The sequence below is a fragment of the Rhinopithecus bieti genome, unplaced genomic scaffold, assembly GCF_001698545.2.
Source record: "Rhinopithecus bieti isolate Rb0 unplaced genomic scaffold, ASM169854v2 scaffold_30463, whole genome shotgun sequence".
NCBI lineage: Eukaryota > Metazoa > Chordata > Mammalia > Primates > Cercopithecidae > Rhinopithecus > Rhinopithecus bieti.
The window spans coordinates 440,275-465,180 of record NW_016813249.1 but is presented as its reverse complement, the minus strand read 5'-3'; the positions used below and the strand labels follow the sequence as shown (position 1 = coordinate 465,180).

The window sequence follows — 24,906 nt, the reverse complement described above, 5'->3', positions numbered from 1 at the left end:
TCATTAGATAAAAGCCGTTTAAGAGGCAAACATTTAGAGATATCATGCTCATTAAACTTTACTAAAATTCATCTTCTATACTTTCTATTTGTGCAAATAAAATCTGAATTAAGCAAAAACACTGTGTACATTTCAAATTTCTCATATTAATAAATCCAAACTCAAATTATCCAAAATATTAAATATAATTCCTCCATCAAATATTGCACTATTGTCTTAAGTCATTCTGCGGTTTGCTGGTGAATAATTTTACCATGAACAACAGAACATTTCATAAGGGGTCGAAAACTTCTATTATAATCCTCATGGAAGGCAGGGGATTTTGAATAAAGAGTGCATGTGCACACACTTAACATTTATTCAAGACTCCTATCTAATCCCAGATATTCCACTGTCTTTATAAAATGGGTAAGTCACAAACACTAGGGATGACACTCATCTGTAAAAAGAATATAGTTGGTTTAGATCAATATTTCTTAGTCTATAGACTATGGACACCTGAGGATCTATGAACACATTCCTGGGAGTCTGAGAGAGTTACAAGATGTTTTGTTTTGGTGTTTTCATATTATTATATAAATATGATTATATTCTGATAATCTCACTGACAATTTTTGCAACTGATTATTATCACATAATTTCAGGATCTTATTTTGATATTATGTTTATGATATTTAATGTTAGTTATAGTGACTATGTTTAATTCTTAATACACTATTTCTCAAACTGGGATTTACTAATGTATTCTTGGGGCCTGAGAGACATTTTTCCACTAACATAAGACCACATATTATTTAAGACCAAGAGACACTAGATTAAATTATCTTTCTAATTCCATTTCAGTCTAAAAACTGCTGTATTAAATTGTAGTCTACCAATAACTTACAGAGATCAAATTTTAAAAGCACACTTAGAGAAAGTAAACTTCACAAGAGGAGTTATAGTATCTAATTCCAACTATGTTCTACTTGTTTTCCTTTTAATTTTATGCAAATGAAACTTTTGAGATATCAATAAGCAGTGAACAAAATACAACAAGGCTGTCAAAGTTTCAATTAGCAACAGCCACTATCCTTTCAAATGGTTTAGTAGACTACATATTAACTGCAAGTCAGAAAATCCAGTGTCTTTTTCCAGTTTTGCCTCTGGCTTGAAATGATTGCCCTAAATACACAATAAATACTAGATACTCATGTTATATAATAATAATCAGTATGTTTTACATTTTAATTGATATAGTAACTAGGAAAACAACAAATCTACAAAACTCAAATATTTGCTTTTCTTATTATCAGTGACTATATATAAATTGTAAAATAATTTTGTTTTGACTATAATTATGGATTACTTTGATCTAGTTTTAAAACATTTATGTTTAAATTGGGTTCATCTAATTTACAAATACTTGTAATTTTGCAATTAGCACGTAAGATTTTATTGGCAAAATCATTGTTTACTGATTAAACATCTAAAACTAAAACTTACCAATATCCACACATCATAATTCTATAGCAAAGTAGTAAGCCATATACTCTTAAAGGAATTTGCTATTCGTGTATCTTAATAATTAAAACACCTTCACACCAGTAAAGAGAAGTAAAGTGTTTCCAAACTGCGAAGATATTCTGAATTTAAAATACATGCACCTTCCATTTCAAATATGGCCACTTAATTTTCAATTTAAAAATTAGGAAGAATGAAACTACCTTAAATTATCTTATACATGTCTATGATATAAATTTGAATACAGGTTTTAGGTAAAACTTGCCAGAAAGAGGTGTATAAAATTTTTTCCTGATATGCGGCATCTTAATGAGCATTTTTTTTAAAAAAGATAAGTTTTTAAACAATTACTACAGCATTTCCAATACCAGAGCATAATTTGAATAACTAAAATAAATAATTTTTTAAATTACTTATTAACTTTAAATTATTGACTTTTGAGAGATTCATTTTAGAACGTGAAGGCTGTGAAAATCTAAGATCAATTTCACAATCAACCAATCCCATAACAACCTCAAGTCATATAAACAGGGAATGGGAATAGATACAAATTAAAAGATTTTCTTTTCTGTTAACCTAGCAAATACAAGCAAAGTTAGTTTAGAAGACTCATTCCAAACTTTCTTCCCATAAAAAAATTTTTCAGCTTTTACTATTTTAAGATATCTGTTCTAGAAGATTAATCAGACCATTAACTAACAAACAGAAAATGTGGTAGGAATAAAAAATGAAAAAAAAAAATTTACTTATCACAGTATATGAAAGCAGGCACCACATTTCCATAAAGTGTATGCTTTCATATACTGTGATAAGTAATTTATTTTCTTCTGAAATTGGCATATGCAATTGCACAAGCATTGAAATCGTTCCAAGAATTACCTTACCTGAACTGTAGAGCTGATTTCCGATGCAAAGCCGCCTGTCAAAGGAGCCTCGTGACTGATTAGCAGTCGCCCAGTTTTGATCACAGACTGAAAGAGAAAAGGAAAACTTGATGTTAAAAACAATATCTATTTTATGTATATGATGGTAGTTTTAATTCAGTAATAAAAGTAAATTATATACATTCAATAAATAGTGTAAAAATCAGTAATTAAATTGTATGCCAATAAGTTACAATTCGCTTTTGACAGGTCATCTGATTTTGTACTGTAAAATTCTTTCAATATGGTTTATAATCCCAGTAGAAAAGAAAATGAGATTTGTAATTCTATATATGCAATTAAAAATGCATACCCATTATTGTAAGATATGTTTGTGTTATAAACTGAATTGCTGTATTTCATATTTCAATGTCAGTATTTTTCTTCATGTTAAAGAGTGAAAGTTTTTTTTATTCATTTTGGGGCATGTTTGCTATAAATAACAATAACCTTAAGAAATACTGTTTTATGGAAAAGGAAAACACAAAAATAGTATGTGAAAGCTATAGCAAAGGAAAAATTTGGCAGTAAGAAATATCTGCAAAAGTAAATCCCCTCCGTTAATGTGCTCTAAAATCTGGTTGATGATCACACTCTATTTTAAGGGTAAAATGTCACAAACAATTAAATTAGTATGTATTCTCAACAGTTGTTCAATGTGGTTGTCCACACTGTGCATGATATACTCTGTACAATATTAAATAAAAAAGTATAGCAATGATATCATAGCAGGATGCCAGCTGTGCTGGCAGGTAAAAACTATTAAAATCAACAGCAGGTTATTGCTTAAAATATGTTGAAAAATTATCATAGTACCAAAGAGAAATGGCAGTTTTGTCTTTAGATTTCTAACAATTTAAGATCACCTTTAATAAAATCTGTTACTATTTCATAAATATAAAATGCAATCTTTCAAGCAAAAATATGTATTGAAATAAAAGATTTCATTCATTCTAGGCAATTATAGTTCAGAATTTACAAAGTATGCAGCAGTTTCAGCCAGCATATATTAAACCCCAAGATATGGCCAATAGCCATGACAAAAATAAGTTACCATATCTACTAGGTAAATAGTGACTGAAGAACATAAAATTTCATGAACACCTTAATGAACACCACTCACACTCCAGTGAAATGTTAACCTTAGGATATTTGTATTTGGCTTTCTATGACTGTGATTGATTATGCCAATTGTAAGAGTCACAAATTAAATTTCAACGTACAAAAATAAAAGACAAAATATTCCACAATCACAAAACAACATATGTATTTTCAAAGTGTTTTCTAAAAGATGTCCTAACTTTAAGAATAAACAATGAAAAAAAAAAAAAAGATTTGACAATCAGATCATTCTTTTTTTTCTTTTCTTTCTTTTTTTTTTTTTTGAGATAGAGTCTCACTCTGTTGTTCAGGCTAGACTGCAGTGGCACCATGTCGGCTCACTGCAACCTCTGAATCAGACCATTCTTATAGCTCTGAAACTCAGAATTCGGCCAACATAAAAGTATCTAAGGATGACAGCCAAAATCCATCCAAGCTATCTGGCATATCTTAAATTTTGAGCAACTAGAAATTAGAAACTTCTATAAAAATGTTGTTACCCTAAAACCCTACACAACCAAATCGGTCCTTTTTGTCTGAGATCAGGCCTATCCAAAATCAAATGACAACCTTTAGAATAATCCCTGAAAGTAAACAAGCAACCAGGGCAGGTGGCCTATGTATCCTATAGCCTACGCAGACAGCCACAGAGTAGAGTGGTGAAATCAAGCACAGATGACCAAGGACAAAAGCTTCCAACCTTTGAGGTTGATTCAACATGATTTGTAAGTAGATAAAATTTGGAGCCCTACTGAGTGCTCCTCAGCAGAGCAATGACTAAATAGACCAATATGCATCAACATAGTAGAGTAATACGCAGCCATGAAAAAGACTCAGGACATGTAAAGAAACCCATGACAAATTAACTGGCAAAATGAGCAAATTGTAGGACAATATAATCTTATATTTTGTGAAAAACAACCATCACAGCAGTGAGCACACCAAGCAACATATCTTTTCAACAAGTACATCTAGCCAACATGTATAAACAGTCCGGAAACCTTCATTCCAAAATATCAAAAATTGTTTTTCCCGAGCAATGCCAGTGAAGGAAATGTAGGAAAGAGACTTTTACTTTTTGCTTTATGCATGTTTAGATCACTGACAGTATTCTAGTAAGTCTAAAATAAATACAAATAAAGGGAAAGCCCTTGAATTAGTGCCAAAGATTTAAAAATACGTGTTATTTTGTAGTTATAATCTTCTCAAAAAACATAATAATGTTTTTGTGATATCTTAGAACTAGCTTCAGAAGCAAGTGAATCCCAAGATCCAAACTCCAGCAGCAAACAGGCACACTAACAATGCAGGGAGCCAGTCTTCCCATCCCACTCTGTGTGATCTGCTCCAAGTCAGGACCATATCCAGCTCATCACTTGGCCCTCAAAGCCGTGAGATACTCGACAAAATGAGCAATAAACTATTGGCATCAGACAAGTTCAAGTTCTTCAACACCTCTGCATGTGCATTACAAAAATTGTGTGTTCTCAGACGAGGAGTTATGCTGACAGACATGGAAATAATTCCAGAAATTTCTAAAACACCAAGAACTAGAGGAAAAATACAATAAAAGTAATCACACTTTAAGTTTGTGGAAATTGCCACTTGTCTACAAACAAGTGGAACAAAAATAGTGCAGCAAGAAGAGAGGAGCCAGAAGTAACAATCACAATCATAAACAATGATTGTCACAAAAATTGCTATGTGCTAGGCTCTGAGCTGAGTATTTTACATTCAATTACTTCACTTAATTTGGAAAGCACTTCAGATTCATTTTCCTTCTTAAAATCATTGCCAATGTCTAAAAGTATTAAAATGTATTACGTCAAAATTCTGAAAATGCAAAAATTTAGAAGACTGATATTTTCAGACACATTCAATTAGCATATATTGAATTGTCTGAAAATAGTTCAATCATTTTGTGAGGTGTAGTAGAAATTTGTTATATGCTTTTTATCATTCACAATTTTAATTTGATAAAATTACTGAAGAGTGCTTTTCTATACTGCTTTGGAAATTATTAACACTGTTGGTATGGCGAAAATGAGATCTTTATAAATCTACAAAACAAGAGAATGTTACTCTTTCCATTCTTTCTATTTTAAGTAGATATTCTGATTAAAGTACGTATTTTTGTCTCCTTTAGCAGGCTTTTAATGCTCACATATCTAGGCAAAATAATATGTAACTGTCAAGAAATTCCCCTCACCACATTTAGCATTTTGATGTACTTAGTAAAAATTAATAAAGTATATTTCAATGGAGATAGTCATTAACCTTTTTAAGATAAATAATTGTAAATACAATACTAATAATTATTTTAAAATATTTTCTTCCAAAGAAAATAAATTTTAAAGTGTTTAAATTTTCTTCTGAGATAAATTCATTTCATCACTTGAAACAAATTAAGAGAGTTTAAACAACTTTTAGGGGTGAAAGCTGAACCTATCAAAGCCAGGAAAGATCACGTAAGGCTGGATTTGCAAGTATCTACTTCTCCAACTTTTTACCACTAAGTACTGTTCCTGGATTCCAGCCTATGGCAGATGGAGCACCAGTGAGTTACGGGTGACAAATGGCATCAGAGAGAGCTAAGCCAATTAAAGATCAGGACTCTGAATAACTCAGGACACTCCTTGTCCTCTGCTACAAAACAAAAGGACTTTGTTCCCTGCAAAGGAACAAAAGATTTGTTCTAAAAGATTTGTCAAAAAAGCATTAAAAACAGTCCTGAAAGGCTCGCAGTTTTCTCACAACTTCAGACATTCCGTCCAACAGAGCATTAGTGCCATACTATCACAATAGGAGCAATCAGAATCCCAACCCTGTACACATGGCATTGCTAAAGGCAATCCCTGTTCTGCTGCAACCCTGAACTTGTTTCTTGTTTGGCCACTCCATGACTTTTCCCCATTATCCATATTCTTTCTACCCAAACATCTTTATGAATGGCCATAAATTAACCTATGCAGAACATCTAGCACAGTGCTCTGAACATTGTAGACACTCAAGAAAAGTTAATTAGATAAAAACTCTAGTAAAACAAATTGTTTAACTTTATTATGCATGTCCTCTATTAATTTATTTATGCTATTGCATTCTTAGCACAATCCATGTTTAAGGTAGTTCAGAAGTATATACTTGACCACATCCCAGAACAATTTAATTATGAAGTAGCAGGCTCCAAATTGATGATATTTTAATGTAGTTTTAAAAATAAGATATTTGTGGTAATAAGAGAGCTGCTGAGTTATACTTGGTTAAAATGATTGCACAGACTTTGGCTGCCAAAACATTAGACATATGTTTTAGTGTATATAGCCTTTAAAGATTTTAACACAGTCCAACCAGGAAAACTGTTAAGTTGTCATTCTAGGAGAACTGATACAGATAGGCAAACCATAAAACTTCCATATGCCTAAAAGTACAACATTGACATTTGAAAAGCAAAACATTTATCATCTACCTATATTTTTTATTTTATTTTTTCCTCAAAATCTATAGCAAGATTGTTTCCATACAGACAATTCAACCTTACCTATACCAAGTACAGCAGCCTATTCTGTCTGCTGATAAGGTTAAAAAAAAAAAAAAAAAGCAATATTTTGGATAGGCAACTTATAGCCCTTTTAATATTTTCCATCTGAATATAAAGCTAGTTGAAAGCAAAAGAAACACCAAAGCTGGTCTGTATCAGTTCCTTCTGAAATCAAGAGAACCTCATATATGTAATGCAAACGTGTAAGTACAACTAATGGTAAAATCATAGCACATATACTTCGTTAATCAAGAACATATTATTTATACAATTTAGAATCATTAAGGATAGGATTTTGATGAACTTCAAATATCAATGCAAATGAATTAGACACATTTTTTTAGATGTTTTCTTGTTTTGTAGCCAAGTGCATGTAACAAGTTAGCCAGAAAAACCTCACAATTAATCACAGGTTAACAAATGTATTAATATATGCCTAGTCATTTGTTAATCAGCATGACCTCCTCCACACATGACTGGCTGATATTCCACTGGAGAAATGCCAATGCTAAACAACAATAAAAAAAACAGTCCTGAGCTTCAGAGAAAGTCCTGAAAACTCCATTTTGGCTAAGATGTTAGTGAGGGGGTTACGCATATTTTAATACTGTAGGAAAGTGTAAACCAAGAAAAACTAAATTGTCAGGGCTTTACCACCCATGTGGAAAAGTACAAAAGGAACAAGCAGAGCACAAAGACAATTGCATAAAGAGCTGAAAAATAAGCAAATAATCTTGACAAAGAAATAAAACATTCGGGAAATTTTTGTACATCCTCACTGGTTCTTTTTTTCCTCAATGATTTGTATAATCAGAACTGCAATACTGAAGAACCTAAGAAATCTGCTTTTGCAAAATTAAAAGTAGACACTTTCTTAAAGCTACTTCAAAATATTTCAGATAAACATGTTCCTGTCAGTCAATCAACCTTACCTTTCCAACTTGCTTTCTAATAGTCCCTCTATGCTCCAGGCATGTCAGTCCCCTCGCAACTCTGTGAATGTGATCGATAGTTTTCCGCCTCAGACTTCCTTTTCCACATTGGCAGACATTCTATCCCTCCCTCAAGACCCATCTCATACAGCCCTTTCTCCCTGGTCCCCCCAACCAGCTGGGCTTTCCCTTATATCAAACCCCATAGTACCTTTGCTTCTTTTTCTTGTCAGATTGTCTATGTACTAGTGACCATTTCCCAGTAGAATTTCAGGGAGCTGACAATGCAAAATATTATATGAAACCTAAAACCAGGTTACAAGAGCAAGAATCAAGTACAGTAATAAGGTGAAGGCAGCACACACTGCTGTACCTCTCTCTCTTAGGAAGTCACACAATTTACCTCATAGTACAGCACTGTATAGACATGTCTGACTAATCCTCCAATCTTACTCTAAATTACAAGTTTGAAGACAGAAACTCTTACTTATAATGCCTACTGCAGAACACAGCACATGGCAAATAGATATTACATTGAGCAAATTGTGCTGTTTATGTATTAGTAAAAGATAAACAGCTTAAAAAAGGACCTAAGTATCTTTGTTTCTTTGTTTTGAGAAATTTTTTTTCATGGGATGGGGTGGTGGTCTCTATATTATCTCCTTCAGCACACCAAATCATTCAAGAGCATGAAATTCAGAACTATAAAATCTTCTGTACCTAACTAGAATACCTAATACATTGTATATGTAGCTGCTCAATAAATGTTGCTTATAATGATCCCCCAAAAAGCACACAGACACAGTAATTTACATGAATAACTCTTCAAGCCTGGAAGTTTCCGATGCCTTTCAAATCTTAGAGGGGACTAGTAATGTTATTAGGATGCTGAAAGAGAAGTCCTAAAAAATAAGCTCTAATCTTTCTAATCGTAATAGAGGACTACCCTGGGCCAACTCTCTCCACCTATTTTTTCCTACTCCAAACTCGTTTTAGAATAAGGAGTTCACAGCACAATAAATACATGCTTCTGTGTACCTTTTTAAACATGCATGATGGTAACAAATACACAAACACTGAGTTGGTACTGAACACAAGTTTCCCGTTCCTATTGAAAAAAGGTCACCATAGTGGCAAAGGTATTGTACTGGACTAGTGGACATTTATCAGAGATGTAGTTAAACATGGGCAAATAGTAAACAAATGCTTTCAAAGTTTTTTGCCCCATCTCCCTGTCAGCTTAAACATCAAACAAAGCATAGCCAACTGTAGGTAGCAACATAATTATTTCTGCCAAAACAATATTTCAAAGATTGAAGTAGCTGCTTGTCATGTTGTTTTTGTATCTTCACTCTTACTTATCAGCTTTTAAAAACATTTTCATAAACTTATACCTTATCTCCAGCTCAACTCAAGCTGTTTCTCTGAAGAAAAGAAATTGTAACATGTGATTTGGCTATTAATACTGTTGACTTCCATGCCACAGAATTTTAGAAAACTGTTGAAAAGGACTACTAAAAAGCCAAGTTGTACTTTTGAAACCCAATCAGGGTGCTGCATCTTCTACACCTTCTATCCATACAAGACCCTTCCTGGCTCTTCCAGGCTTTTTCTTTGGAGTTGGCAATGGCAGGAGGCATTTGGAAGTACCATATAACTAAAGCCTTACTGTAAATATGCTTATGCTCTTCTAATAAATAAAAAAGAGAGAGTTCAAGAGCTACTGCACAGTATTTGGCAAATTTAGAACCTGACCCAACCACAAAGACCATTGTCAGTATCATTCCACTATATTTACCATTCATTCATTCCAGCAGTTTACCTTCATTCAAGTGATTACTTTCTTACCATGGTGTTAATGCGTATTATATACTGCTCCAAGTTTAGCATTCAGCTTATAATTACAAGCTGACTGAAAAATTCCATAGATAGTTTCATTTTCCCATTTTAATCATTTTTAATTGTACAGTTCTGTGGCATTAAATACATTCATGTTATTATACAACCATCATGACCATCCATCTCTAGTCCTTATCCATCTTCCCTAGCAAAACTCTGTAGCCACTAAACAATAACTCCTCATTCCCTCTTCCTCCAAGCCCTTGGTGTCATTCTACTTTCTGTCTCTATGAATCTGACTGGTTTAGAAACCTTATATAAATGGATTCATATAATATCTGCCATTTTGTGACTGCCTTATTTCACGTTGCATAATGTTTTCAAGGTTCATCTATGCTGTATCATGTGTCAAAATTTCCCTCCTTTGAAACTGAGTAATATCCCACTGTATGTATATATCGGATTTTGTTTATACATTCATCTATCGATGGATGCGTAAGTTCCTTTTACCTTTTGGCTACTGTGAGTACTGCTGCTATGAACATAGGTGTACAAATATCTGTTTGAGTCCCTGCTTTCAATTCTTATGTATGTATACCCAGAAGTGGAATTGCTGGGTCATGCCATAATTGTTTAATATTTTCAGAAACAGCCATACTGATTTCCACAGAGGCTACACCATTTTACATTCCTACCAACAGTGCACAAGAGATGCAGAGATGCAATTACTCCACATCTGTGCCAACACTGATTTTCTGTAGTTTTGACAGTAGCCATCCCAATGGGAATGAGGTGGTATCTCATTGTGATTGTGATTTGTATTTCCCTAATAATTAGTGGTGTTGAGCAATTTTCAGGTGCTTAATGGCCATTGGCATATCTTTTTTGGAGAAATGTCTATTTGAGTCCTTTCTCCATTTTTGAATCCCCCTGTTTTATGTTTTGTTGTTGATACAGTGTTTCAAAGGTGCTTAATACATCTAATTTCTTAAACTGGCCCCATTGAGGATTGGAAAGAAAATCTTTTCAGAATATGATATTCCATATGGAAAAATATATAATCAAATCTCAATTGTTTACCATGTCCTCTTTCCTTAAAAGGCATCACATTCTGTTTTCCACACCATCCTCCATTCTGAAAGAGACACAGGGAAAAATTTTCCTAACATTATCAATGTTACACATCCTCTGCCAGACAGCTTATCCATGACAGCACTCCTCTCCTGAAAAATCTTCAATGGTAAATCAGCTAATCAGAATCTTAGAGATAACTTATACATGGTAACAGCACCTATAATTCACTGCTACAGAAATAAAGGAGACAAGTTACACACTAGAGAACCTCTGAGCCTCATAGCTTTGCTCCATATTGTGCTAGTAATTAGGAGATAAATAATGCCAACTAAGAAAATTTTGAACATTAGTACAAACCAGAAAATCACTTTCTTCATCTTATTTGAGTATTACATGCAATCTCTCAATTAACTTTTAATGTTGTATAAATTCCAAAGGACATCAGTTCATATTAAAATAATTTCTTGAGCCATATGTGCTAATACTGGGGAAGCAAAGATGAGTTAACCCAGGTACCTAAAGGGTTGTACTGTATGTTGCCACAATGCCCTAGGGCAAAGCATACCCAAGAAAGAAAGAATTTAAAGATTATTTTAAATAATAATAAGTAACAAGGAAAAGCATGATACTGGTATTAAAAATCAATTTATTCTCGTTAGAAACAAGTTTTCCTAGAATTTTAAATTTCAACTCCTTTGTTCTTTTCTAAAATAATATTGAAAATGAATTTTCTCTTCTTAAAACAACAATTACTAATATCCTCTGTTTTCAATTCATAAGTCTCCACTTGGCAAATTTTCTCAAGTGTTGACAACAGAGGGAAATACTATGTCTGGCCATCATAAGAGTTCCAAAGGGTAGAAACTGACATCATCCCTTGTACTCCCAGCATACCGTGAATAAGAAGAAAGTGACCCTAACCAAAACCAAGATTGTCAGCCAGTTACATTTTACACTGCTGTTTTAAGCACGTATCAAGGGTACAATTTTCCCTGAAGCCAGCTGGTTGTCTACCAAGGTCATGCTTCCCTAAGGAATGATCAAAAGTATAAACACTGCTACACTTCTGTATCACCATGGATAAATGGTCCTATTTTCTAAAACTTGGTCCAAATCTGTTGGAATAAATGAATTTTTGGCCCATTACGAAACAAAATTATGTGTAGTTCATAATACATGGGCAAGGCTAAAATCTTTTGGGTTTTGGGTATGACTCAAAAAAGTGCTGGAGTAAAACTCAAAGGATATTTCAGCAAAAATTACACATATCTTTTTTAGTGTATATAACTAAGATGGCACAGAGAGAAATAAAATATATAACTTAGGTGCTTTCATTAAATCCAAGATCACAGGGTTTAAATTATGTATTTAAGTTATTAATGTGACAAGTGGATTCAGGAAAAGAATTCTTTAGCAGAAATAGTATTATTTGTCTGTAAAATATCCATTGATTATTTAATAGAGAAAGTAGGAATACAGAGGCACAGAAATTTATTGTGTTTTATTCATTTGTTTGTTTTGAGACAAGGTCTCGTTCTGTCACCCCCAATGGACAGCAGTGGCACAACAGAGGCACAAAAATCTTAAAGTCAAAATTATATTATTGCTATTGGGATATTAGTGAGAAGATAAAATAATAATAGTTCTCCAGAAATACAATTTAAGATTTAAAATCAATTTTATCTAGATTTAAATCCTTTTGTTCAGGGAAAAGCTCAGTAATTTTCTTTCCTCATAATACACAAAAATATCAACAATCCATTCCTATTTGATTTACAATTCTTTATTCTGCAATGCCTTCATTGACAAGGACTATAACAGTAACATGTTTCTGTCTATTATACCAGAAGAAGTGAGATTTACTTATAATAGCTTAGGTTATGAATGATAGTATTTTACTTTTTTGAGGAGTGATCCAAGAAGATTTTGTGCTTGGCTTACTTTATCATAAAAAGTTGATCATTTTGCTATATTGTCTATGAATAAAATAACTAATTATTATAAAAAAGAAAACACCACTACTATACAAAGAAAATGTTCCATTGCTCTATTAATTTTTTTAAATAAGTTTAAAAATAAGGACAAAGTGGCATTTCACCCATTAATGTCACAAAGTAATTTAAACTTAAATTCTGACAAAGGTATATAGTTAAAATCTTCCTTACATTGCCACAGGCAATGTAAATTGGCATAAGTCTTTTGAGAAATATTTTTGGAATATATTTGTCAAAAGCTACTAAATGTTCAGATCCCTGAAATAAGGAATCTCAGTTCTGAGACTTGATTCTCAGAGGACTCCAAAAGATGTAAAATACTGGACTTCTGGTTTAAAATAATCATACGTGTATGCGTGTGTGTTTGTGTGTTACCAGGGTCAAAAAAATTCAGAAAAATTTAAGAAACAGTTTTAGAGCCAGGGTATCATATTAAATACCCAAATACCATATTTGGTCATGGGCAAATTCCACTTAAAAGGACAAAGCACTTTAGAAATACTGCCTTTAAATCCCTTCCACAGCTACAATAGGTTGCATACTGCTTCACTAATTATGTTTCATCGGCCTAATCTCTGCAGGCCCTTCAGTGTATGACCCCTAGCTCAGTGGCAGAAAAACAAGTGTAAAGCTGGCCACATAGGAGAAGACCTTATCTGTACAACAGAGCTTCTACACCAGAGATCAAGCTGGGAACTGCATGCTCTACCCTTTGGGTGGAAATCTGGGGAGATTCTCGCAGCGAACAAATTGAGAGCAGAATCAAAGCAAACCCCACACTCTGGTTATGGGCAAATGAGCCTGTACAAACTGATACAGCCCTATGCAAAGATTAGTAAAGGAAGCAAACGTAGACTAAAGCTAATAGAGCCTACTGAAAAAAAAAATGCTGAAAATTATCCTGATCACTCAAAGGAAAAGCAGGTCTCTAAGAATAATCTACTCAACATCCAGAAGAAAGTGTTAAGCAATCACTGTATACTCTCAACCGAAGAGCTAACCTTTAAGAAATAATAATAATAATTCTAGGGAGACAATAAGGCTGGGTAAGAAAGGATACAGATAAAACATGAAAGTCTCACAAGCAAGCAAAAACCACACTGGTGAGAGTGGTGGATTCGTGTCTTATTATCGTGGTGTCTTCCCCTACCGCCTACCACTGGCGGGGTGTGATGCTCCACATTCAGCAGACCTCAAAACTATTTGCTGAATGAATGAGTAGGGATAAACTGACCTCAGCTGCAAATGTCTGAAAACTACAGGGACAAGAAGAAAGCAGACAGGAAGGCAAGGTGAGTAACGAGTTTTTCTTTCCCCCTCCTCTCCTGGCCACAGACTGGCAGCGAGCAGGCTTTCCCCTGGTTGTCTCCACCCCTTCTGATGGCCAACGACCACTGCTGGAGAGCATGGACGGGCTCTCTTCCCATCCTTCCACTTGTCCTTTCCCAAAGTCCACTTGAGGCCTGCTATTGCCCGAATTGGAAATGAAGCCAAGAGTAACAAGAAGAAAGAGGAAGAAAAGGAGGTTCATCTTCCCAGTCTGACAACAACTTAAAGGATGCAGTACACAAATCACAGACTGCAAGCAGCTTTCATTTAGCAAGAGTCATGAAACAAATATCTCCTGACCTCAAGAAGCAATGGGAACAACTAAGGCAATAAGCAGAAGAAGATGGTGTGGACTATTAGAGAACATGGTCTCTGACTTAGGGGGCCAAACTCATTTCCTTTTGATTATTTTTTAATACTGTGAAAGCCAACCAAAACATGTCTCACTAGGCCAGATTCTGTCCAAGAGTTTGCAACCTATACTTTAAGGAAACATCTTTGGCAAAACCATCTTTTTTTCTCCCAAATATCAAGATGCACTTTCTGTTATGTTATCTTTGCCCACAAAATTATACACCGAATTAGGCAGACTTCCATTCCGGCCTTCCCAAATATTTTGTGGATATTTACCAGTATAAACATCCATTTTGAAGTAAAGTTGCATTTAGCAAAGCAGACCAAGTGGTTCAACAGAAAGAAATTTGAGCCATATCTTCACCACGTGTTTCTAAAACCCAGAAAAACAATGAACTATTCAAGATAATGTGTAAATTTAAGCGTTCAGTAGTCCTGCTATATGTTCCAAAATGACATCATAAGTGGACAATTACTGCATTTGGAATTTTAAATATGCAGGAAAAAGGATTCTATGGCTCTGAAGCTCTTCCCCATATTGTCCTTGGTGATGTACCATACATCAGAAGCACTCCTGGTGCCCTTATCAGGAGCCCTCCAGTGTGTTTACATACTACTGAAAGAGTGAGAGTCTGTTTCCAGTTTCAAGAGACCCAATAATTTTTAGTCCCTCATAGGAGAAATCTTATACCAAGAACATCCGTAATAGATGAGATGCAGTTTTATCGACTAAAAGAAGTTTTACTAAGTTATCCAAAATACAGTTTTCTCAAAACATTACATAAAAGATAAATGGTAAGATTGTATTTTATTACCACCAGTTTTTACTAAACTGCTTATTTTGGCCATCAGTATCGACAGTTGGGCCAGGCAACTAGCAGGTGAGAGTGGTGAGAGTGGTGTCTAGAACCAGTATATCAACAGGTATGAAGAGGAAGTAAAAAAGCCACAACCAATGTTTTAAAGCAAAGGAAGAAAATAAAGGTGGTACTGTGAAAGTAACCAGGTTTAATTCAGGACCAATACAAAACAGGGGCTGGAAAATCCAAAGACCTAAATGATGAGGATAAGACTAGGAAGTTCTTTTCATAGAGTCATGGTGTGGGGTTGGAGTTGTAGCTATTTATCTTCTCATCATCACTACTGTCATGGTACCAGAGGTTACCTACACCTCCACTTTCACTTGGCACATCTTAACTACATTCAAAAATAAAATTCAGATTTGGGTTCTGTGGTTTACTCATCATAAATTAATTTCTATTAAGCATATAAATTGGTGTTTTTGAATCTACTTTACAGTATCCCTTTAGTTCTGATGATGATTAATGTCATCATTATTTCCAATAAATTAAAAGAAACATATTAGGGTATCATTATTCTTTTGGCTACCTAGAGTCCCAAATAACTTAAGAAATCATTTATAAATCTGTCTCAAAGAAAAATGACCATTTCTCACATCTACTATAAAATGGTATAACCTACAATTTGTGTAGTTGTATTTATAAATGCACCCTTTTCACATATTTTTACCTATACTATGTGAAGTTCATGTATTTTAAACCACAGCCTCAAATGTAACCAGGAAACCTCCATGAGGGTGGAATCTTGACAGAGCTTTCAATGTTATTGCTCCTTGGTCCTACAACTTTATGATGCCAAAGTATATCACTTTACCCTGGGACAGCCAACTATAATTCTGAAATTGGAACACAACTGACTGCATGAATGACACTGAAACCATAATATCGTAGCTGGCCTGAAGCAGCAGCAAGCTGTTGATTAGTGAGCAAGACAGTGGGGAGGAAGGAATGGCTGAAGAAAGACATTCAAGACATAAGTCTCCAAATTCTCAATAAGCTGCAGCCATCAAAGAGTCCAATATCTAATCTGGAAAATGTCAAAGGTCAGGTTTTTTAACAAAATTAAGTGGGGAAATTATAAGTATATCTACATTGCCTTCAATACTGAACTGTTTCAGGACCACTTTTAGAAATCACAATATGATACCACTCCCCATGCCAGGACATCTTACAGCAATCGCCTCATATTGAGGAAAAAATATTTGCAAATAAAGTAGCAAACAGTAACTTGAGGCATAAGACTTACACTCTAACTACAGCTTGAAAGAAAGTACTGGGGAGGAGTTTGGAAGGAAATTATAACCCCAAGAGTTACAGTGTAAAGGTGAAAAATATAACTTATGTCTTCATGTTGTTACTTGAGCATCAGTTTTAGAATGTATGAATGTTGCTAAAATGGATGCTTTTTTTTCACTAACTCTCATCAAATAATACATCAAGGAATACATATACACACCTTGCATTGTCTACTCCCCTCATCAGAATCACTGCTTAGATAGTAGCCCCCAAATCAGCAACCTGGGGCTGGGAAAAGGCAGGTACTCACTCTCCCGGTGCTTGGGGGAGCCTTGGAGCCATCTGGGCATCCTGCCCTCTTGGGCTTCTCCCCTGATCCTTACTTTTAATCCCAATGCATCAGACCCAGTGTATGCTGATTTAGAATATTTTACTCAACAGAACTACAGGCCAGTGATGAAAAGATGTTTACAAGGTTGATTTTTTTAAGGAAGAATACCAAAATTTTGTTGAATATGTCCTCTGGTACCTTCTAAACAGAAAAGGGAGTGTTTCAACCCATTGCCCCTTCAAACCCCTGAAAATTGAATCTCTGACTCAGCTTGATGACCGTTTCTCCTCAGGCACCTGAACCATGAAAAGCTGATGAGGAACAGGTGAAAACAGAACCTGGCAATGATCTTTGAATGCTTCTGAACTTTTCAGCAGAAACAGTGCCTTGTCAGTCACTGTGTTTGTTTTGTTTTAAACAATACAGAAGCAAAATTCTATGATAAAAATCAATACGGCAGACATAACACAGAACCTGAACATTAAGTGGGAAACTTAGGATACATAGTACAGCACATTTAAAGGCAGAATTAAAATTCTTAAACTATGTATTATTCTTATATATAAACAATTCATGTCCTGATTTATAGATTTTATTTTATATATGTATATATATATGTGTGTGTGTGTGTGTGTGTGTGTATATATATATATATATATATATATGTTGTGGTGGTTAATTTGAGATGTCAAATGGTTAAGTTGAGGTGTTAACTTGAAGATCCGTCCTTATTGAAGTCAGGCACCATCCAATCTGCTGGGAGTCCGAAGGAAAAAAGGAGAAAAGGTAAATGTGCCCCTCTATTTGCTGGGCTGGGATATATCCTTCCTCTCCCATCCTTGGGCAACAACTCTAGGCTCCAGCCCTTTGGACTCCAGGACTTACACCAGCACCACCCTACCCATTCATCCTGGGTTCTCAGGGTAACACCATTGTCTTCTCTGGTTCTGAGGCCTTTGGACTTAGTCTGAGCCTCTCTACCAGCATCCCAGAATCTCCAGCTTACAGACAGCCTGTCGCAGGACTTCTCAGCCTCCATAAGCATATAAATGAACCCCTTAATAAATCCCTTCTCATTCATCTATCTATCTATCTATCTATCTTCTTTGGATTTTGTCTCTCTGAAGAAGCCTAACACTAATATGTATTATCCCAAACAAGATACTTATACTGTTACATTATTTATTCATATGTATATTAATGATATATTCATATATATATCTTTAAAGATATATATGAATTATATATCTTTAAAATATATGTATACATACACATATACAATATATAGTATATGTATAAGTGTATGTGTGTGTGTGTGTATATACATAGCGTGTGTGTATTCACAGAAAAAGAAAGATGAAGAGGACAGACAGACAGACATTAAAGACAAGAGAAAATAGGATTTTAAACCAAAAGTGGTGAATCAGCCCAATATCAGACTAGAAGCCTTATGACAGGACAGACTGTTTTTTCACTGCTGTGCTTCAGGGCATCAGTGCATAGCAGCTACTCAATAGACTAACTTGTTGAAAGGCTAAACATTATGATTTCTTCCCTTTTTAAAGAGGTCTCACATAAATAATATTAAAGACGCTGTAACTCCAGTGAGCAAATTTATTCTTAATAATGTGATATGGTATGTGTAAATAATGATAGAAAACTATAAAATTGCATCAGAAAACTACTAGATTTTAGAGTACAACCATAAGTATACAAATTTGAAAACATCCTTTCCTGTTGCTCAGTAATTGTCTAATTAGAAGTCTCTGTTTGGAACCTTATGTTGCCATTTTTAAAAATACGTACTGTGAGACAACTGCATTTATTATGGCTAAATATTATTAACAATTATACCTCCTGACTAAAAAGCTACGCCAACAAAAGATGTCAACCACAGTATATTTAGCTTAGCCTAATAAGGAGTTAATAGATTCCACCAGCACAGAGAAAAGTGCTATCCAATTGAACCAAGGAAGAGCTACCATGAGACTGTTCACTTTCCAAATAAAAACTGAAAGTATAAAAAAGCTTTATAAAAATGGATGATTTTATGAATTTGGATCAAATTTTCCTTAGTCTAACAACTTTATATATATGTATGTATATACAGTCATGCCCATAACTAAATTTTGATCAACAATGGACCACATGTACCACAGTAGCCTCATAAGATTATAAACCGTATTTTGACTGTACCTTTTCTATGTTTAGATATGTTCTGATACACAAATACTTGCCATTGTGTTACAACTGCCTACAGTATTCAGTACAGTAACATGCTGCACAGGTTTGTAGTCTAGGAGCAGTAGGCTATACCATATAGCCTAGGTAGATAGTAGGCTATCTAGGTTCTAGATTCATATAAGTACACTCTGTAATATTTGCACAACAAAATTGCCTAACAACACGTTTCTCAGAATGCACTCCTGTTGTTAAGTGAGGCATGGCTGTGTATATACAAAGAAACACGCAAATACATAAAAATGCGACATTAAGAGAGAAAGTTAAATAACATGGATCATTTTCTTTCTAACTCTGCATTTTATTGACTTAGGTTTATTATTTGCAGCCACTTTGAGGATCCAAAGGGAAATGAACAGTTTCTCAATTCAGAGACAAGCATATTGTAGAACTTTCAGCCTTTGGGGGAAAATAATCAAAGGCAAATAGCCTCAGGGCACAATCACTTCCCTAATGGCAAAGTCAGGCCACCAGGAACCAGTAGTCAAATTTCTGCTGCTGGCTTTTTGTCTTGTCAGTTGTTCAAAAATAACTTCAGTGACTAGGATAATACATTTGACATCTTTAAACCCTTCACATTTTCTCTAATGACAAAATAAGAAACATTAAACAGTATATTAGGCACATTCTTTATGCTCAGGAGGCTAAGATATAGTCCAGAGGAAATTCCAATTTGGGAAACTAAATTTCCATTGTTCTCTAATTACATGGACCCAAACCCATGGCTTGCATCCCTGTATGTTGTAAGGCAGTGGTAAAATCCTTCTGGTTGTATGATCCTTATAACATGGAAAACTGACTGTCTTCTCCACATTTAGTTTTTCCCACTGCATGCTGTTTGACAAGAGCAGGTTCCATAGTGATAAGCTGTTAGTGGTGATCTGAATTTTTTTCTTTTTTTTCTTTCTTTTCACAGGTGTTGATGAATTTCTATCCTTTTCTTTTCGTAAATGGAAGTATTTGAGAATTTAATGCCAAAATGGTTTTAAACAGACAAAATAGAAGCCACTATCAATGGAAACAAAGGAATGAATTATGAAAAGTCTCTCATGGATGATTCATTTTGGAAAACAATAGAAACATTCCTACTTCTAATAGGTTTTGAAAATACTAACAGCAATCTGTATATTATAGTCCTCATAAATAATTATGGTACTTACCTCTTTTCCATACTATAGTTTATGGAGGTGCAATTTCCTGTTGGCAAAAGTACAATAAGGTATAAAACCAATACAACTAAGACTCCAGCTCTGTCTTCAAGGAGTATACAATCCAGAAGATTATTAAATGTATTTTTTAACATATATAGAAAAAGCAGATATAACATGTGGTGACAATGCAATCAGACTCATTTTAAACAACGAACATTCCTCTTCAAAACACCCAAAGAAAGCATTGTTCTAACAATTAAGCTTTTGTTTCACACATTTTGGGAAATTTGAGGGGGAATGATCTTTTTGTCACACATAAAGAAATAATTGTCTGTCTGTCTGCTGTCTAATAACTGGCTGAAGATAACAGAAATGTGTGCTCTCGCAGTTCAAGAGGCCAAAAGTCCAAAATCAAGCTGTCAACAGAGACTTCCTTATCAGAGACTCTGAGAGGGAAATCATTCATGCCTCTCTCAGTTTCTGGGGATTTCTGGCATTCTTTAGCCTTCTTTGTCTTGTAGTTTTTTGCTTTGTTTTATTGTGTTGTGTTTTTAAAAGAGACATGATTTTACTCTGTCAGCCTGCCTGGAGTGCAGTGGTGTGAACACAGCTCATTGTAACCTTGAACTCCTGGGCTCAAGTAATTTTCCAGCCTCGACCTACAGAGTAGATGGAACCAAAGGTGACATAACAAACCTGGTTAATTTTTTTATTTTTATTTTTGTTGAGATGGGGTCTCGGTATGTTGCCTGAGCTGGTCTTGAACTCCAGGGCTCAAGCAATCCTCCTGTTTCAGCCTCTCAAAGTACTAGGATTATAGGCATGAGCCATCGCACCCAGGCTGCTGGAATTATCTTTAAAATTAGTGTACAGACAACTTTAAAATCACTCACATTATAATCACACTTCATAATATAGAATTTTAGGGAAAACATTTAAATTCTCAAAAATAATCTTATTAAAAAACTATGACATGTGAAAAAAGAAGAATACACACCTTAAGAGAGATGGGGATACAATCAGGATAAAATAGAAATAAAGTAAATAATAATAAAATAATAAAGTAAATAAATTAATAATATATTAGGATACCAGGAAGCCAGAGGGGAAGTTTTCATCTTTTGGGAGTTGATTATAAAAAGGGAAACGGTAATTCAACACCCATCCTTGATGATACCTGAGGCACACTGCACATGCCTCGATAAAACATAAACACTAATACTGACACAACATCCTAGACAGTTATTTTGTAATAAAGTAATGATCATAATTATTTCAGCACAGAATTTATTATGAAATGTTGCCTAAAGACAACTTAATTAAGTTAATTCAAGTTCTGTAGATTTTTTAAATTTCTATTTTAATAATAACTTATTTAAAATACAAAAGCCATGAAAAAATCAGTGGTCTATAAAAGCTAAAACTTATTATCTTCTCCTATAGGATTAAAAACAAGTTATGGTTAAAAAATCTTTTTTTACCAAGGTTCATTAAAAAAACTATGTAATATTCAGAAAAACACTATAAATAGAGCTATGAATTTGGGGGCAAAAGATCTCCTGTGACTATTATATCAAAGGAAAATATTATTTTATTTATGATTTCTATGCATGGTAAAGTCATATGACATGATATGTTCCTTTTTTCCCTATCATCCATGTCTTCTCCTTTAGGTAATTTTTCCTTTGGAAGTTTATGCTTTCCTAATAAGACAAAATGTTCTCAATCAAAGAGTCAATCAAAGTACCACATACCCTTGACCAAGAAATGGATACATAGCCCAAGAATTATAAATAAAACTCTCTCCAGAAAGCCGGATCTGTGATTAAACAGCATGTGTGCATGAGGTCCAAAAACTCATTTGCCTCAATGGTGAAACCTGAAAAGACCATCTACTGCTTTCTGCAACCTTCCTCTCGAGATCTGCAGTTTCCTCCTCTTCTATGGTACTTGCCAGATGTTTGTAGGTCTTAGCACACACAAAAATTTACATTTGCATGGCATGCTGGTGTTACAGGACTAGACTGGTCTCTCTGCCCCAGAGCTCAACCAACTGACCTTAGCCCTAAGTGATGAATATCTGCTGACATCTCTCCCCCATCTTAAACCTAGTAGCCTGTCTTGGCACAGCTCTTCCAGGCCCCATTCTTCAGGTTGTCCTCAAACTAAAAACTACAAGGTATCTTTCTAAATAAACTGCTCCTTCATTTCTGTTGCTTACAATTAAATTACTGATGCAGATGTCTTGAGGAAAACAATGTAAAAGATAGCCATGATGATTACGATGACAGTGGTGATGGGATGATGATAATCATGATTATGATGCTGAGAGGAGGAGGGGGTGAAGAAAGAGAAGGAAGAAGGAAATCTAGACTATAAAGAACTTTAAAAACAATCTATTTAACTGACTTTTGTTTAAACTGTGTGAGAGTAGGTTGTAATAGTCCAGTTAAATCTTTTATGCTTAATATTCATGTTACTCATTTAGTATCTCTTGTAGTAAGATAGTATCAGATTTATATATAACTATACTTTGTAAAAATTTCAATGTTTACAAATTAGGTTTAGATTATTTTAAATATTATTTTAAACATTATCCTTTCAAGGATAAGCAACCATCTTAGATGGTGGCCATATGTATGCAAAGTAAATAGCTTTACTTAGGTTTTAGTTTACTCAGTGCTTTTAAACACAATCTAAATTTTTCTCATCATTTTATTAACTTCAGAAAATTAAGTTTGGAAAAGCTATTAAAATAACTTATGACCAATAACCTTGTCAAAATGTGGTTTTACAACTAAGACACCAGTAAATGGAGAATTAAGTTACCTCCTCTAATTCTTTTATAAATATGTTCAGTTCAAGACACAGTCTTATTCATTAAATGCTAATGTTGAAAATAATCTGAATGATCTCAGCGATAACATTGTTTGGGCCTGAATTTCTCCAGAAATCTCTCAATTTGCCACATCATTTGATAGAGAGAGAGAAAAAAAATAAGTACAGTGTTGTATGGAGGAAATTTCTGTTACTTTAAAATGCAACTTCAGCATAGGCTATGCAATCAGGTGGCTTGGATTCAACCCCTAGCACTTCTGCTCACTAGTTGTGTGAACATGGGCAAATTACTTAACCTGTCTGAGACAGCTTCTTCGCCTATAAAAATGATGAAGTAATAATATCCAACCAAGGAGTACAGTTGGGATGCTTAAATGAAATAATGCACACAAAGCTCTTAACGTAATGCCTACAGTAAGCATGCTATAGCGCTAGCTATTACTTTGGCACAAAATTGAGCCTTTCTTCTGTGTCTATTCATATTCTCCATTTGTTTACATTAGTTTTTAAATTTATATGATAAAGTTCCCACAGCAGCAGCAATGTCTAATAGGTTAATAACTCAATAAAAAATGTGTACACAGCTCATGTTCAAAGTATTTTTGTGTGTTAAATTTCATTCTTAATAATTTAAATCCCTACCATTACCTTGAAAAATGAGGGAACAAACCAGCTGTTGATGTTGGTTGCTGCAAATACCATACACAAACAGAAAAACCTAAAAGAAAACGATGGTCTTTCAGATCCTAAGAATAATTTTTCATGAGACCACAGTATGAATAATATTTGAAAGTTTAGGCCAGGAGTAGAAGTTGTCTCTTGATAATACATGATCTTCTTGGTTTACACAATAAACATATGGCAGAAGAGGGGAATTCTAAGCACAGAACAGACACATGATTTACACCCCCTTCAGGGACAGACTGCTTGGAAATGAAGCACTTAGTTACAAATAATATCTTAATACAGTGTTGCCTTTTTCCCATATCCTTGTGACAGACTCTGTTCACTAGACATTTTAAATAAGTTTATACTGTCCTCCAACCTTGAACAGGATGCTTTAATACATAATCGTAAAATGTCAGTTAAGCAATTTGCTCCATCTGCATGTACTTATCTAAAAAAAAATCATACTATTATTTGTGAAAAGCTTCACATTTCCACAGCTACTTAGATCTAGCAGATGAGTCAGAACTCAAATTAGTTAATAGAGGTATTGTTAACAACAAGAGACCTAGGTTTTTAAATAGCAAAACAAAATAGAATTCCCAAGCTTACCAAATGAAAGATCCTCAACTTCAACAGTTGTGAATAAAAGGAATCCAGGGTCTACAAAGTTGAATGACTTAACTGTTAATACTGTCTAGTCAGTAGTGAAGCCAAACAAGAATCTTAATCTCCTGGGACAACCAGAAGTACAATTCTTAAATACTTATCACATAATTCCTGAGCCAATAAACAATCTATTCATTCACCATCTAAACCAGAGCAACTGCTTCTATAACTACTAAGCACTTTATATCATAATTACATTAAATCTTCATAACCCTAAGTGGGCTTCACAGATGAGGCGTTAGGACTAGAGAGGTTAAGTGACTTGCCCAAGTACATACATGGAACCAGTAATTAAGCTTAGATAAGCATGCTGTATATCCACTGTAC

The 24,906-nt window shown here is 34.3% G+C and overlaps 1 protein-coding gene across 3 annotated transcripts in view; it reads right to left on the bottom strand.

Annotated features, from left to right (window-relative positions):
* The window catches only part of BCKDHB (branched chain keto acid dehydrogenase E1 subunit beta), a 296,444-nt gene that overhangs the window by 118,986 nt on the left and 152,552 nt on the right, over window positions 1-24,906 (bottom strand). For all 3 annotated transcript variants that reach the window (XM_017847908.1, XM_017847906.1, XM_017847909.1), the window contains exon 9: window positions 2,388-2,474. In XM_017847908.1, the coding sequence (XP_017703397.1) occupies window positions 2,388-2,474 (87 nt within the window). The remainder of the gene's footprint in view (window positions 1-2,387; window positions 2,475-24,906) is intronic.